This window comes from Lytechinus pictus, chromosome 17, assembly GCF_037042905.1.
Source record: "Lytechinus pictus isolate F3 Inbred chromosome 17, Lp3.0, whole genome shotgun sequence".
NCBI classification, from domain to species: Eukaryota; Metazoa; Echinodermata; class Echinoidea; order Temnopleuroida; family Toxopneustidae; genus Lytechinus; species Lytechinus pictus.
The window spans coordinates 16,199,822-16,218,309 of record NC_087261.1 but is presented as its reverse complement, the minus strand read 5'-3'; the positions used below and the strand labels follow the sequence as shown (position 1 = coordinate 16,218,309).

Below are 18,488 nucleotides of genomic sequence, written 5' to 3'. Positions count from 1 at the left end.
TTTAATTTGTTGGTGAGATGTGTGTGTGTGTGTGTATATATATATATATATATATAATCTATATATATATATATACATATAGGCATATGTGTGTGTGTGTGTTTGAGTCTGTTTGTTTTGTGTGATCGAGCGCCTTTGGAAAGTTGATTCATGATTTTGCCCCCCCCCCCCCCCAATCTGAAAAATGGATCGACGCCCCTGCTCTCAAGGTATTGGCAATGGAGCAGTCTGTTGAAAAATTACCTTTTAATATCCGTCCCGTCGCTCTCCCCCAACTTTCAGGATCTCGCACTGTTTATTTATTTTGCCGATTCCAGCCAGCACAACACTAGAATGAGTCTATGCTGTAGGCCTACACCGTTATAGGATTGAATGCAATTTGCATCACTAGTGCACTGTAATATAAAGCACAGACGCCACCCAAGGACTGGCATGAAAGTTTGTTCACCCACCATACTTATGAATATTCATACGTATTGTACATCGTTTTCTCCATCTCAATGCAACATCTGGCATGAAAGTTTGTTCACCCACCATACTTATGAATATTCATACGTATTGAACATCGTTTTCTCCATCTCAATGCTATATGCAACATCTTTGTGTGATTTGAGAGGAAGCTATGATGCATGATGGTCATATTACGACGTGTGTGCATAACAGCAAGAACATTCTGAATAGCGCAATATTTTCTTACTTTGAAGAGGTATAATGATGCGTTTATTTTAAGTTACTAATCACGAGTACAATATTATTAATGGAAATTCATTTTAATTGGTTGTGGTGAACATAATAAAGCAAGTACATTATGTTATCATTCAAATTAAGAGAATGTCTAGTAGATTTGTTTTTGTCTTGTTGTCGTTGCTGTCTGAACATTAGGAAAATATGCAGTATACACATTGATACATAATATTATGGCTTCCTATGCGATGGATTTAACAAAAGCATAATAATCATATTCCTGAACATGTAACACGGAGTAATGTGATTTCCAGTTACATCCTCATTCCAACCGCGTCATACGAAAGTTTGTTCACCCATTTCCCTCATTAATATTCATGAGATTATAATTAGAACACCAGTCTCTCTTGTATCATCGCTATGTTCAATTTCAAGTGCGTGTCATTCTAACACACCAGCATTGGCGGTAGGCTCGCATCAATAAGCGTTGTCAAGGTAACAATTGCGTAGGGAACCACCGTGCTTTATCCAGTTTATCCCACGGGGAAAAAATGCGCGTTTAGGCACGTCGGTATTAAGATTGTGTGGTTCTGTAAGCAAGCTTGAAAGGAAAATGTTTTTAATTGATGACATTAAGTGCATAAGACCGTCTTCAAAAATCCGCAAAAAAAGTGCTGGAAAACATGCCAAGTTTCGTGAAAATTATCCCCGCCCTCCCCTTTTTTGTGGAGGGGGGGGGGGTGTCTAGCCTGCATAGTAGAGTGAGACTAAAGACGAAGGCACCGCGGCGTCGCCAGCAATGAAATCTTAATCAACATTTAGGGTAATTTTAGTAACTTAAAAGGTAAATGGATGTATTTCATGAAACCTGGACATTAAGGTATTCCAGTATCACACAGATCATCTTGCAAGAGTTCGAAGTCACATGATCAAAGTCAAAGTTTGTTTTAATTTTGACTATGTCAGGGTTATCAATATTGAAATCTTAAGTTTTTGAAATGACATGAAAGAAAGTGAATGGATATATGTCATGAAACTTGGACACAGTTAGGGTAACCAACCTATTAGTTGCAGGTCACAGTGTAAAGTCTAAGGTCATTTTCTTCTTCTTCATATTCTTTCCGTTCAGAATAGATTTTGTCATTCTTCTCGGAGTACTCCGACTTTGGCAAATTTGTCATTCAAAAGTGTTACTCATCCATCCAGACTGGCATTGTGAATAATAAACATGAGGTGAAAGTTTGTTGGCCTTTCAATGAACAGCATGACTTCATTATATTCATGCATATTGATGAGCAAAGAAGTTTGTTGACCCGCTTTCACTGCACGAGGCACGGGCGAGTGGAAGCTCCTTGATGGTAGCCTGATTGAGATAGCCTGGGAGCCAAACCCGTTCGTTTCCTTTGGCCAATTACTTCAAGTAGGGAAGTAGTCTCACAAATTATTAATCTGAATTGTCACTTCTTTCCCTTAATGGTCAAGTCTATCGCAGTAAAAAGTCGATTTGAATAAAAAGGAAAAAACACCAACAAGTCAAATGCTTAAAATTTCATTAAAATCGGATGTAAAATAAGATAAATTAAAGGAAATCCTGAGATTGTTTTGCTATATTTACAACGCAATCTATAATATGGTGGATATGCCAATGGGAGAGCCGATGTTGTCATACACTCACTATCTATTTTGTATTTTGAAAGATGATGTGGTAATAGGGTTTTTGTTATTTAGAACAAGTTTATTACTATTAGGAATAGGATTGAAGTTCAGGTTGACAGGCCCCGTAGGCGGATAGGCCCTGCCCAATGCACTGATTAAGATGATCGATGATGAAGCAGCTACTGAGCTAGATGATGGAGATGATGATGATGATGGTGGTGGTCATGGTGATAAAGATGATGGTGATATGGTGGTGATGCATAAAATTGGTAATGATTTAAATGATGTTGATGAGTTCTGATAATGATAATGGTAATATTGAATATTGAATTTTTAGGGGGTTAAATGATTTATACAAAAATTGTGAGTGAGTGAAATGAGCAAGCAAAAATTTTGACATTTTAATTACAAATACCCAATTTTGTGATAGATTTCGACATATATATTCAAAATTTGATTTCATATTTCACCCTTCTTTATTTCCTTTTCTCTTTTTTTTTTCTTCATCATGACAAATTTTGGGGGAGAGGGGCCCATGCACCATCTAGAAGATGATGGGCGAAAATGTTTCAAATTGATACAACAATTTTCTTGATTTCCAAAACTTATATTTCAATAAAGACTGCATGCTTCCATAATTTCGTTAATGATGTTGAGGTTAGAAAATATATTATTAATGATCCGGGACATACATTGCAACACCCCTCCCCTCTTATTGTAAGGATTATTAAATATGATATTAAGATGTGATAAAGAGTACAATGAGTGGGGTTTGTCATGCAACCATGATTCAGAAAGTTGAACTTGGCTTCGAACATTTCGTTTGCACTTGCAGTGCCAATTAATCCAGGATTTCTAGCATGCAATCTGTTATGCATCAGATAATCAGTTCATCCACTCTTTTGTTTTAGTTTTTACAGCAACAAGTCAGAATGAAATCATCTTCCCATTTTCGCTTAATTATCTTGGATACTTCATCTGTAAATCTAATTATTTGTGTTTTTAAATACATGTTTCATTTCTTTCTGTCTTGTGCAATCCTCTTCCATGTAAGATCACCATGATCGTTATATTCTAGTCTGAGGTCATCTTTTCACCTCCTTTTCTGTCTGGCTTTTTTCATCTGGCGTATTCTGTGCTAGGGATCCAATCTATAATCTTGTTTTTATTATTTCTTCAGGCTACATGCCCTCCCCACCTGCCTCCTTTCTGAGATGAATTCAGCTATTGCTGTTTTCTCGAACAGCCATTTTCTTTCTAAGATGTTGGTCACTAACACTACCCTTTTTTTTAATGTTTCCATTTAACTTTCATCCCAATCCTAGCATCTTATAACGTCACATATTGTTTCAAACAAAAGAAACACACAAAATAAATGGTGCATTGTGGCCAACGCAGACATATCTCTGTCCTTGAATTCTGAAAAAAAACGGAGAATAAAATGTATCCTGCACTTTTATCATCTTGATATAGATTTTTGTACAAGCATCCGATGGTCAGATATACTCTGCCACTCAAGACAAGGTGAATTTTTTGGACTTCTCGGCTTGGAAGAAAGTTGGCATCAATACTATTCCGGCAAACCAGCCCAAGCAACCCATGATTTTCGACTCTGTGACGGCAGTCAGGTATGGCAAGGATCTCATGGTCTTCGCTCGCTCTATCAGTGTGACATCAAGGCTGTACTGGTGTAAAGGTAACCTCCTGAGATTGCAGTCCCTTTTTTAAAAGGAAGTTTTTTTTTAAGGAAGAAGAGTTTTAATCAATGAAAAGTCAAAGAAAATTTCACTTTGACTAGTTTCTATTTATTCTTGACGGAGAACATGTTTATATATATATATATATATATATATATATATGTGAGACATTATGTACAACAGCTTTGGCAACTCTTTGTATTTAAATATGTTGTAAAAGAAATGAATGAAGAAAGGGCAAATAGCTCTGGGGAACCTTGCCGATTTGAAGCTACACCTACCATTGTTCTCTTCATTCATTTCTTTCACAACATATATATATATATATATATATGTATATATATATTTATATATCTTCTCTCGTTATATGTATGTATTTAATTTCTCACATTTGTATAATTTGTCCCATACATGTACTGTATGTAAGCAATAGCTTTGATCCAGCTGAGGCATTAGTCTGCTGGGCAAATCCTTCACTCGAGTTAAGGGTCTGAATGTGCAGCCTACTCATGCCTTGTGTACTGAAGGCCCTCTCGTTCAGGTTTTGTATGGGCTAGTCTGCGTGGAGGCACACTTGTTGATCAAAGTTCCAATCAGGGTCTGCGCCTGCAGACTACTGAGGCATGGCGGCTTGTCATTGTTAAAAATTCACCTACACCCGACAGAAAATTTAATTGAAATATTAAAAAAATATGTTTATCTGAAGGTCAATCGGATTGGGGTTGCCCTCGCCACTAACCTGTCTCTTTGTTCTAGTGGTTAAGGCACCGGCATTCAAAGCTGGGGGCCCGGGTTTGATTCCCGGCAGAGACGTTGTTTCGGCCTCACCAATTCTTTCCAAAGGGCAGATAGCTCTTGTACATGTATAGTTTCTCATATTCATATATATATATATATACATATGTGTGTGTGTGTGTGTGTGAGGATGTGTGTGTGCGTGTGGGTGTGTGTAGATATACAGGCCTCCCAACTACTCCTTTTTGAATGGATTTACTTGTTTTTCTGAATTTTTTTGTATACATTATATCATTAAGGTAAAGGAAACTCCTTTTTTGTCCAGATATTATGTACAGTCATTTATGGGAAAATATGCTTTGACTCTATTTTTTGAATGAATCGCTACTATTTTGTATGTTTACAGGTTGGTAGGGCTGGATGTATGCCATTGGTTGTTCAGTGTTCAATGCTACATAGCACTAGCAGATCATGATATCCATACCTGTTGCAAGATTGTTTGTACAGAATGTTTGTACAAACCCTGGGTATATATTCAATCGGTTTGGCATTACATGGTGTGGGGGTGTTGGATACAGAAGGAGACGCTTTGCATAAAATATATAGTGTGCCTATATTACAAGACTAAACAGCTCAGGATGTTTCATGATACTGGCTAGATGTGAGTAGATGAAGACTTCACTGCCGTACTTTTTCAAAAGGAAGCAAGTTACAAAAGTATAATTTGATGTAAATGAACAATGTGTGTTCGTCATTTACATAGGTGTCAATGCAATTTAACAGCATATTTTCTTCAACATCTTTCCATAGAACGATCATCTCTTTCCCAAAATTTTGCGTGAACGTGCAACATACAAAGGGTGTTTCAGAAACAACAATAACTCAAAGTTGACTGATGTGTCACTTGCTTCCTTTTGCTAAAGTTGGGCAGCTTAGGTGGCGCTATTAAGGTTGCTGGTTCTTTTCTCTTTCAATATAGGCACTGCGACCAGCTGCAGTTGGGGTCTGGTAGCCGGTAGTGCCCTTCTTGGTACTGATGCAACGATGATAAAGAACACTTACACCACCAAGTACGAAGGTTTCATGATCTCTCCCTTTGGCGGGATGCACAGGACTTGGCAACACTCGGGTGGCAACAGCTTCAAAGCATGGAAGGCTATGTCCTGTAAGAAGACATGTGTGTCAGATCCGAAGCTGGGAGGGGGGTAGAGAGGTGGGGCTGTTATTACAAGGTAGACACTTGCATGTACTTGTACAAGTATGCATGACATCATCAGCTCATCTATATTCATGATAGATGATAAAATGTTCAGTTTGTTATCAGATTTTTATGAAATTTTCAGTGTTTTGCTAGGTGAATTTTACTTACTGTATTTATTCAGAAATTATTATTTTACTCGACGCGGAGTACACCTTAAATGTTTTGACACTTCAAAGTCAATGAACAGCTTATGAAATATAACCCCCCCCCCCCCCCCCGCTTCATGGAAGTACTACATTAAACAAATGTTTCCAATCAATTACATAAAGGAAACGACCAATCAAGATCGCCATTACATGTGCATTTTCATTCAAAAAATGACAAAGAACCAATCAAAATTACTCTATAATCCAATCTATATCTTTACTCTCAGCTTCACCTACATTCTCGATTCTCGCCAGACCCATGGCCCAGACAATGGGATACAACTACCGCAACGGGAAGATCATGATTGGAGCTGTCGGGCGGGGTGGCTATGTATACAGGTAGGTATATTCCCCCACCCACCCACACACACACACACACGTACGTAGGCGGTCAAGCGTATTTTGCTTGTTCCAGATTCATAGGCCCATATTCTGAAGTCGGGTTCAATTATTTGAACTCTGATATAAACTTTTGGTTTAACTATGAAGAGCCAGGTGTGACCTAATCTCTTACATTAGACTGGTTCAATTTATAATATAGTAATGATTATAATATAAAACAAATATTATCTTATTTGGATCCATCTCACAACGGAGAAGGGGTAATAGCCCCAACCCCAAACTGACATCTCGGATGTTGATAATAAATATATTATTTAATAATAGAAATCTTGTTAATTTAGTAAGACCACAATCTTAATTTTGATGTCTGCTTGATATGGTTCTGGTCAAAGTTATGTAATATAACTGACATCTCGGACGTTGATAATAAATATAATAATAAATGATAGATATTTGTTTAATCTGATAAGACCACAATAACAAATTTTTGGTGTCTGCTTGTACATATAAAGTTCTGCTCAAGCGTATGAAGTAATATGTTTTGGAATTTATTTTCCTACATGTTTTATTCCTTTCCATAAATTTGATGACACTATTCTCATCACAACCAGCTTAAAATATGATTTAGGCACATTTATGAATTAGTTGGAAACATTATTTGTGCTGCTGGATTTCCACATGAACCCATGTTGTTGTTTTTTTTGCAATTTGGGGTCCAACTACAACTGCAAAATGATCCATAACTTCGAAACCGCTTTCGTTCCATACATTGTAAATTTGTAGGCTTAAAAAATTAGCGTATTGGTAAAAAATACCACATCAGCTCCCTTGTGCAAAAAACTTTGCAGGCTTACCTTTATGTAAACGGTTAAGGGTGAATGGGTCTACCCTGTGGTACCTTGTGGTAAGTAACACACGATTTACAACAAAAAAGTATTACAGGACCTGTCCTGTTGTAATTTTGGACATTTACCACAGGACAGTTCCTTTGCTACAATCCTGCAATAAAGTCTTGTGGTAATAGCACAGGAGGTTCTAAAGAAAAATACCACGGATTACCTCCAGGGTCAGTTGCATAAAAGTTACTATTATGGAAACTTTGCCATCTCGTGGTAATTACTGTGGTAACAGCCACTCAAAATCAAGGATTCCATGCAAGTTACCATTGCATGGTAAAGTTACCATAATGGTAACTTTATGCAACGAGGCCCAGGTGGTAATAACCGCAGGACCACCACAGGAATACCACTTGACTTCCTGTATAAAACTACCACAGGACAATTATACACCTGTACATGCTGCATACATTACTACAGGGTAATACCATGCACATACACTACCATATGACGCATAGTACCATAGGACAGTGCCACAGGAAAGAACTACACAAATACTTGAGGACATTACCACAGACACTACCACAAAATTGCTGCAGGACAGTATCACAGGAATACCTCAGGACAGTACAACAGACATTACCACTGAATTATCGCAGGACAGTACCACAGGAATACCACACGATAGACATTACCACAGAACAGTACCACAGAATTCTTGCAGGAAAGCACCACAGACAATACTACAAAATTACAACAGGAACACCACACAGTGAATGGGACAATTTCAACAGAATGTGTGCGATGCATTTGTCATTCCTGTGGCATCTGTGTGTGTGTGTGTTACTTACAAGTTCAACATGGATGTAACATGGGTAAAACAGAATATTTTAGGACTTGAATGTACCACAGACGTACAGCAGAGTAATACTGCAGAACATGTGTGATATCTTCAACATTCCTGGGATAATTTTTGTGAAACAAACGTGTTCAACATAGGAACCACACAGATACTACACACAGAAATTTACAAACTTACGTGTACCACAGGAGTACCACACAATTGATAGGCCTATGGATACATACATGTACAGTAGATGGTATATTATGATTTGTAAGAAATGGCCATGTGGACCATTGACCTGGCCACGGAGGATTATCTATTGTTACTGGGGGTGCTGTGACAATGCTCAGCAACCCAGTAACAATAGACTTATCCTCTGTGGATAGGTCCCTGATGTAGACATCGCCTATGAATCCTCAACAGTCTACGCCTTGGGGATTGCCTATTGCGATTGTGCGTTTACAGTGTTATGAAAAACACTGTTTTCATATCTACTACAGACCCAGGCATGCCAAGTGTATTTATGTATACCACAGAAGTACCACACAATTGATAGTTTATAGGCCTATGGCTACATGCATGTACAGTAAATGGTATATTTTGATTAATTGGAAATTGAGGCCGGTACTTTCCGAGTTGGGGCCGTTTGAAATAACCTCTCGTAGAGGCCAAGGTCAAGGTCAGCTTAAAATGGCAAGTCAGTCAAGGCAGGACTCTGCTTCATCACTTATAGGTGTATACTGTATTCTTGAATTTGAAATATAAATTTTGACTGTACAGTCAAGAATCTCTGTAGCTTGTACTCGATCCTGATTAAGTCATTCAGATAAGGGAATTAAAGCCAATTATAAACATCTGTTTGTTTAATCTGTAATATTTTGCAATCTTTCAGAGTTGAAGATTTTTCTATTCTAAAGGTTAACCTCAGACAGTATGGTATCATAGGGTTAAAATTAACTCAAGATCACCCAAGGATATGGTCTCTGATGCCCTCAAGATGGCCTTGATGCTCTTCCAAATATTTGTAGACTATTAAAGTTCCCTTTGTGCCCGAGGCCTTGGTGCCCTGTGGTGATCCAGTGCATGTGTCCCATTGAAAAGTACATTTAACTAATGATGACCTTTTCTTAATGGCTTTGGATGTCCCTGAAGTGAGCACCACCTTCCCTAATACTTTAAGTTCCCTATTAAAAAAATTGCCTTGCCCCTTTGAATTTTTTATTTCGAGCCCTGTAAACTGGCTTATCTCAAAGTGTTGTGTTGCAGTGCATTGCGATGTGCCAACAAAAACGTTTCCTTTGAGAAAAGTCCCCTCACTTGTCTCGAAATGTTGTGTTGAGAATTGAGTGGTGTGTTAACGCAACCTTTCGAAACAAGCAGGGGGGCTTTTCTTAAAAGGTTTCGTTAACTATTCTTTTACATCGGTCGTGTAAATTTATGTAAACTTGAGGTAGACTGGTATTGTGGATCAGTCTTTTAAAGTGAAAATTAAAGGTAGAGATTACAAATGTAAACCTTTTTCAACTTAGCCTTTCCGATCAATCGATGATGAATTAAAGTAGTGGAAATAGTGTCGTTTTGCTGCGTCTTCATCATATTGCCTGTTTTATTTTGTACATGTTATTTAGGTGCGCCCAGGCTGCGTGTGACATGGTGGATAATCCCTGGAGTTACTGCTCGTGGGGATCATGGACTCAGACTGGCAAGAAGATTCCATTTGAGCAGAAAGGGGTGCAGAATAACTTGGTCATGAGTAGGAATTTTCACAATGGAGTAGAAATATTTGCAGTGGAACTAACCAATGGGCAGTAAGTATCAAAAATGTTGTATTTCAAGAGTTTTTTGCAGTGTATCCATTCATTCGGAAATTTCATGAATTTCCAGGAATTTTTCTACTTTTGCTGTGAAATATTCAAAATATAAAATAATCCCAGGAAATTTTGACAGGAGATCAATACCGTTTTAGCTCATCCGGCCAGATGAGTTTAGTTGTGGCGTGGCGCCCGTCGTCCGTCCACAATTTCGAAATGCTTCTTCGTTATTTCAAGTCCAATTTTAATTCTGTTTGCTTTATATGATAGCACTAGGTGGGGGATTCAAAATTTTAAAAAAGAATTTTGAAACTCATTAAATATGCTAATTTATGCGCAATTTTCAAATTCACAAAAAATGCTTCTTCTATATTTTTCTTCCATCTGGTAGAGCTGCATGAGGTTCACCAAACTTGTACACAGAATTTAAAAATTTTGACTAGAAAATTATTTATCCTAATTCATGCAAAATTTATTCATAATCACAAAAAAATGCTTCTACTTTTTTGACCAATTTTGATTTTTTTTTCATCCACCTGGTAGAGCTACATGAGGGTCACCAAACTTCCACACAGATTTTTTTTTTCTGTACTTTTTTTTACTCACGGATGCGGTCACTTCTTCAATGGAAGTGACCCCCTAGGATCACTGCTCTTGTAAGACGGTGCCCAGAAATTTCTTTTCTTAATACAAGCTGTGAAAAAGTCCTTTCGCTTGAATGTAACTTGGAATTTTTTTTTTCTCTCCTACTTGTAGATTATGGCAAACTTGGCAACCCTCAAGGGATACATCATGGAATGTATGGAGAAAGATTCCTCATAACCTAACCACTGCAGCATTCATTAATAACCCATTCTTCCGGGTTAATGACGCCGGTTGGTGGATAGCGTATGGGCTGAATGACAAGGATCAGGTGATAGTAGGACTTTTAAAGATTAGGAAAATTCCAAAACATTATTTAAAGCCCAAGACCATTTCTTACAATGTATTACTTTAAACACGGATGACGGATGTCAAGGCCAGAATTTTCTGTCTGTGGCCTTGGCCTGAGTCGTATGGTAGGTTTTCTCCAGAGTCCCAGTCACCAATCTTGACATAATCCCTGATTGTTACTTATATACCCCGTTTAGATCTATCTCTGGTGTCACACTAGACAATCGTCTGGAGCGAACACAGCATGAAATTCCTTATCAAAACATGAGGTGCACATTGGGGGAGTAGAGACACCGTTCTCACTACCTTCCCCCAAAAAAGTAGGTTACGGGAAACTAGTTTAACGTGTAGTGAGAACGGTCAAAGCGATCTTACAAACCGGTTCAGAAAACCACCTCGCGATGTAGTTTTCAAGAACGCTCTGCCTTGTTAAACTGGTTTTAGCGTGAGGACACAACTGTTTTTCGGGAAGCGATCTTCGCTCATTTTGAGCACGCTACTCCACACGACAGCTATAAAATGCCTATGCTGCGGTTTCGAATTTCGCGCGAAACGTGTCACCCCACTGACTCATGAGAGCATTTCCACAGCAACAAGATTGCTTTACGTGAAGTGATTTTGAAAACCACTTTTGTGTGATCAGGTGGGAACGCTAGCAAAGCGATCTTCCAAACTGGTTTCCTGAATTGGTTTTTTTATAGGATACAAGGGGAACATGCCCCCACCCCTCCATTTCCCAAAATGGGGTGAAAGCAATTAGGCCTACATGCACAAGTGAATCTGCTAATTGGTGTTAAAAACTTTGGGACCACAGAATATCGTGACATTTTAAAGGCAAAATTTAACTAGGAGAGGCAAACAATACATGCTTTGCATAATCCGTTCTGTAGGTTTGCTTCGACTTGGGTAGTTGTGTTTTAAGCATGATACTTTTAGTGTTTAACTCCTGAAAACTAACAAGTTTTTGTTCTCCTGTAGACCATAAAGTTGATAGTAGATTGCTTTGCTATGGATAACCTTTAATACTAAATGTTGAATTGAACAAGCCTTTGCTCATGTTTTAAACCATTTCTCAAGTACTTGAGAATGAGTTAAAATGTAAAATTCTATTTCATTTCAGGAAACTAGAAATTAGATAATGAACACTCCTGGAAGGGTCTCCCCCTCTTCTTTTATCTCACTTCAGCTCATTTGATTTTTCATCCTTACCATTTTGAACAGGTCATCGAGGTAGCCTCGTCACATTCCATGAGCATTAGTTCCAAGAAAGTAGCCTGGGCCGGGAAGCTGGTTGTGTCCTGGACCATTTCTGAAGACCAAGCCTCGAGGAAAGACTGGATTGGAATATTTCCAAAGGGAGCAAGTGACAATCAATACCTGGACTTCAGGTAGGTCTGAGGAATATGACTGTGTTCTCAAAGAATGTCATACAAATAGCAGGGTCCTGTAATAGACATGCAGTGCAAACCATAGATTTGTCTTGATATGTAAACCTTTTCAATTCCTGGACTTCAAATAATGTAGGTCTATAATGAAGACTATCCTCAAAGATTGTGAATCACAAAGTAGGGTCCTGTAATAGACTGGTGTACCATTGTAGTCTTGATACCTAAACCTTTTCAATACCTAGACAACGGGTAGGTATAAAAGGAAGGATGTCCTCAACATGCTTCTACTTATACTACTACTACTATATATAATGGTGCTCTTTGACACACATAGATTGCTAACCTTGTGTACGGTAGTTCATACTTGCTATGTACTTTTTAAAATCCCTTTCTGTAATTTGCTCTGAAGCACTTCTGATTAAGATGGAAACTGCGCTATACAAATTGTATGTATTATCATTTTTACTATTACTTCTACTACGACTGGTAGATCGGGGGGGGGGCACAGCCAGCCCGTACCAACCCCCCCCGTTTGAAAGTGAAGACCTTTTTTTTGGCTTGTCAAATTTGTTCGTGGACAAAATCCCCTTAATTTTTGGTAAAACCCTTTATATATTTTTTTTCTTGTCAAATTTTTCCTCGCGGAAAATGTGCCCCCCCCTTTTGAAAAATCCTGGAAACGCCCCTGACTACTACTACTACTACTACCACTACTACTATACTACACATACTACATCTACTAGTTCTATTACCATTTTTCCTCTCCTTCTACTGCTCCTCCAATGTTTTGTTAAATGTACACCAGTCCCATTGATGATCTAAATGTATAAAAGAAAATCATTCACAATTATTTTAGATACGTTCAAGGTGGGCAGAATCCTGGAAGTCGCCCAGTAAGCAAAGGGGATGTTTCGATGTCCTCTTACCTTCCGAATGGATCCTATCAAGTCAGATACCTGATGAACAGGAAGTACACCAGCATCATGGAGTTAGGTATGCGTTACGTACTCTGATAGAGGTCAAAGGTCATGTGTCATGGCATGTGATAGTTTGTGCATTGTTCCTCATGCTATATTGTGAAGGTGTCATGATGTAGTGGTTCAGTCACTTGACTCTTAAACCAAGGGTCAAGTGTTCGAATCCTGCCCAGTGCTAATGACCTTTGGCAAGCTAGCACTTATCCACATTTGTCACTCTCCACCCAGAAGTTAAATGGGTACCCAGTAGGATATGAATGTCAATGTGATTAGATTGGCATGTGTGCGCCAATTAATTTAAAAAAAATGGTTGCCTGGTCAGGATACTCCCAAGGGAGCGGTGATGGTGCACTTTATGTGTGGAACAGTCATGTAAAGCGCTTAGAAACACAAAGTATGAAGTACTATATGAATGTAAATATTATTATTGTCCGTTGCTCCATGGCCCTCGCTCTCAATGCATTCCACTGGCACTTCCAAGATCAGCTTGGAATCTTATCACATCTTAATATCGGCAACTATATGAACACACTGTGAATCACATCTTTACCTAGGCAACTGTGAATACACTGAATCATATTTTCATAAGAGCGCCTGTGAGAACACACTGTGATGCACATCTTTATACAGGCAACTATGTGAACACACTGTGAATCACATCTTAATATAGGCAACTGTGTGAATATACTCTGAACCGTATCTTCATATAGCCAACTGTGTGAATACACTGTGAATCATATCATCACATATAATAGGCAACTGTATGAACATAACTGAATCATATCTTCATATAGGCAAATGTGTGAACATGCAACTGTGAGAATACATTGTGAATCACATCTTCATAAAGGCAACTGTGAATGCACTGTGAATCACATCTTTGCATCAGCAAATGTGTGAACACACTGGGAACCACATCTTCATACAGGCAACTGTGTGAACACACTGAATCATATCTACATATAGGCAACTGTGTGCACTGTAAATCAACTGTTTGGACAAACTTTGAATCATATATTCACATAGAAAACTGTGTGAACACACTGTGAATCACATCTTCATATAGGCAACTGTGTGAACACACTGCATCAACTGTGTGGACACACTTTGAATCATATCTTCACATAGGCAACTGTGTGCACTGTAAATCAACTGTTTGGACAAACTTTGAATCATATCTTCACATAGGCAACTGTGTGAACACACTGTGAATCACATCTTCATATAGGCAACTGTGTGAACACAGTGAGAATCACATCTTCATACAGGCAACTGTGTGAACACACTGTGAATCACATGTTCATATAGGCAACTGTGTGAACACACTGAATCAACCGTGTGAACACACTTTGAATCATATCTTCATAAAGGAAACTGTGTGAACACACTGTGAATCACATCTTCATACAGGCAACTGTGTGGAAACACTATGAATACACATTATGATACATCTTTCCATCAGCATATTTCCAGACATCATTGTTTTTTTTTCTTTTCATAGATGTGACTTATTACAATGAATCTGGCGAATCGGATTTGATGCAGCTCTTCCGTGGTATATACATAGGTTTGGAAATCGGTCCTGATCACTTTCAAGAATGCGTAAAGGAGACCCTTGACACTGTTCAAATGTTTAGAGATGCCTTTATTGCATTCAATTTAGGAGAGGTAAGAACCAGTCCCTGAGTATGAATCATCTTTACATTTTCAATTTTGCTATATTTCCCAAAGTGCATGTCACTATTTCATTTTTCTACTATATTAAATTAATTTAATGCACGTGAACCAAAATGGTTGTGGTGTGAGGGCTATGACCTTTAAAAATGTGTTTTTAATTAACCGATTTTGCAGCAAATTTATTTTGATTTGGTCCCAGATCAAAATAAAATATCTGCATAATTTTGTCTTGTCTCTATCCTGGCTAAAAGCCGGGAAAACATTGCTATGTATAAAACATTGCTATGTACTGCAAGTAAGATAATTTAGTCCATGAACCTAGATAGCAGTAGTAGTAATTATTATTATCATTATTATTATAATTATTATCAATAGTAGTAGTATCATTATTATTATCATTTTTATTATTTATTATGTATTATTTTTGTAATCATTTTTTAATGGTGTCAGGATTATGGTGTCTTCATATCAATAAAGTTTCCTCAGCCCATCTGGAATTGGATGCTATTTGTGTTGTCTATTGTTTTATCTAGGTATATCAAGGTCTCCAACTACTTGGCACAGCTCTTGAAGACATTGCCCAGTCTCTAACAAAGTGTAACGAACTCAGGATCGCCCAAAAACTACTAGGTTACATCAAAGACCTACTCTCTTGCATGATGGGGAACTGTTTGAAGTTCACCATCGACATGCTAGAGGAGCTATTGATTCTGTTCCAGCATAGATACGAGATTTACGGGGATATCAAGGCAGCCACGAACAGCTTTGCGCACGGTGCGTACCAGCAAGGTGGGTTGAGCATCGGGAGGTTTGTCATCGCTTGCTTGTTCCTTGATGACTCTAGCTTGCTGCTTCACGGAGGCAGGCAGGGGGCTGCGTTGCTTGACGCCGTAAGTGTGAATCTCGTTGGAATGGAGGAGGGAACGAATGGCACTCACTCCGGTAGCCAAGCGGTCATGAAGCAGTCGAGGAAGGATACTGGAAGCGCTTCGCAGGAGATTAGATTCATGGAGATGCATGGAATAAATGACACTCTATCCGGTAGCCTAGCGGTCATGAAGCGGATGAGGAACAACACCGGAAGTGCTTCACAGGAGATGATACTCCCGGAGATGCATGGAGTGAAGAGCTCTCATTCTGGTAACAAGAAAGGTGGAAAGCCAGAGGAAGGTGGCATCGGGAATGCTCTGAAGCTCATGGGCAAAGTTCGTAAGCCGAAGAGATCGGTGTGAATATAATCAAAACTAGTAGAGAGAGGGGGAAGTAGAATGATGGGAACAGCGAGAAAGGAATGGCTGAAGTATTGAAATTTGACTTGGACATTATGGATAGATGGTTTGACAGTGTTAACAGATTAAAAGCCTGTCTGTAGTTTAGGTAAATCTTCCCAAAATTCCTCTTCACTTTTCAATTTCACTACTTGATCATTTTGATGCCTGTGTGAATAATTCAAACTGAAAATGTGTTTTATTGGATAAACTTACCGATCAAAAAATAAAATATCTGAGGGTTTTTTAGGGGGTGCATGTGTATATGTCATGACCTTCTCAAGCATGAATGGACTGAAAATGTCGGTATACATGTATGAACCTTTCCAGTAGTTTTCTAATGTACATTTAGTGAATATTTAAAGTAAGTGCTCAAATGGCTATTTACAATAAAAATTTAAAAAGTTCCCGAGAGAGGTCGCTAGATTTAAATTTGAATCCTTACGGTCTCTTTTGAAATGTTATTAATATTGAGTTCACAACGTGTTTATATAGTTGAGCAATTGTGTAAAGGTCAAGGGAAGAATGATTTCATGATAAACTGAAATATTGATAGAAAAAATTTACTTCGAATATTCTGATAATAACATGGATTTAACGTTTGAGATGACAGTCAATTGATAGCCGACTTTGGTTTTAGAGATCCCTAAATCAGGACCATGGTGTCTAATGGATCTCTGCACAATGGTTGATTTCAAGTTCAGTGTTGACCTTTTGGTGTTGGTGTTAGGTCAATTTTAACACGAGTATAACACCAACCATAAAATGAAGATGGTCCTGAAAAGTCACTCACTAGTTGTTATGGTGTCAATAATGTGATCTGGATCAGGTTTACAAACTGAGAATAGGTTTTGGAGCTAGGGGAAGCAATTCAAATCGTGCTTCCAACACCAACAATGCAACACCGGACTTGAAATCACCCAATGAGCAAATTAGGGTTAATTAAATAAAAAATTGAATGCTATCGGTGTAGGGTAAGAATAAATAGATGCGTTCATAGTTTTGTGGAATGAAAACGGCAAAATGTTATTTAAGTACTTAAACATAAGTAGTAAACTTTGAAATAAATTTGTGTCAAATATACTGCTAGTCTTTAGTTAGTGGAATAATGGATTGGTGAGAAAGATATTGCGATTCAGTACAAATTCGAATGGCTTTTTTTCATTAAGGAGTACAGTATATTGCATTAACATTTTTATATATTATATTGCAGTACGATATATAAGGTAATAATCATGAATTGCATAGTATGACAAGGGAAGTGTCTAGAATTATGTCTTTCATTTTGTTAAGTACACGTTTCTAGAGATAACAGTCGCTATACATCGTATATGTTCATTCCAGTTTACATTTTCATCTATTGTAACACCTAAAAACGTTGTTTCTTGTTTTCTTTTGAGAAGAAAATTACTTATGGTTATACTCGATAGTCTAGTATGACTTAAATTTAGTGAATCTTTATCAAACTTCATAAGGCTTTACTTCATGTCTTTCCTTTAATACTATGCTATGATATTTTATGAAATAGTACTTTTAACAATCATGTCTTCATGATGAAATTTACCATTGTTATTTGTAGAATACTTAGAATAAAAAAGCAATTTTATATATATAGTATTAAAAATTCATTTTTTAAGTGTGGAGTATTTGTTGATGCATAGGTGCAACTCAACCCCGCCCTCTTTCTCTATCCATCTATCTGTCTGTCTATCCATATGTCTATCTGTCTGTCTATCAATATGTCTATCTATTTATCTATCTGTCTATCAATCTATTGTCTATCTATTTTTCTTTCTTTATCTGGCTGTCTTTCTGTTTGTGAGTCTATCTACCTTTCTGTCTGTCTATCGATCTATATCTATCAGTCTGTCCATCCATCTCTCTCCATGTATCTATCCATCTACCTTACCTTTACCTATATGTATCTGTCTATCTATTCATGTGTCTATCTAATCTATCCGTCTATCTCTTCATGTGTCTATCTATCTGTCTGTCTATCTATTCATGTGTCTATCTATCTATCTATCTGTCCGTCTATCTATTCATGTGTCTATCTATCTATCTATCTAATCTATCCGTCTATCTATTCATGTGTCTATCTATCTATCTGCCTGTCTGTCAATATATATTCATGTGTCTGTCTATCTAACTATCCCGGGGGGGGGGGGTGAGCTAGTCAAATGTATTTCCAAACCCCCTAAACGAGTTTTTCTCTGTGTGCAAAATAACCCCC

The 18,488-nt window shown here is 37.8% G+C and overlaps 1 protein-coding gene across 1 annotated transcript in view; it reads left to right on the top strand.

Annotated features, from left to right (window-relative positions):
• Positions 1-17,861, top strand: part of LOC135157263 (uncharacterized) — a 29,954-nt gene extending 12,093 nt beyond the window's left edge. Inside the window, exons 2-10 of the mRNA XM_064112259.1 lie at positions 3,814-4,036; positions 5,752-5,937; positions 6,407-6,518; positions 9,830-10,009; positions 10,769-10,925; positions 12,167-12,333; positions 13,190-13,326; positions 14,812-14,978; positions 15,521-17,861. Of these exons, the coding sequence (XP_063968329.1) occupies positions 3,940-4,036; positions 5,752-5,937; positions 6,407-6,518; positions 9,830-10,009; positions 10,769-10,925; positions 12,167-12,333; positions 13,190-13,326; positions 14,812-14,978; positions 15,521-16,219 (1,902 nt within the window). The 5' untranslated portion in view covers positions 3,814-3,939 and the 3' untranslated portion in view covers positions 16,220-17,861. The remainder of the gene's footprint in view (positions 1-3,813; positions 4,037-5,751; positions 5,938-6,406; positions 6,519-9,829; positions 10,010-10,768; positions 10,926-12,166; positions 12,334-13,189; positions 13,327-14,811; positions 14,979-15,520) is intronic.
• The last annotated feature ends 627 nt before the right edge of the window (positions 17,862-18,488 follow it).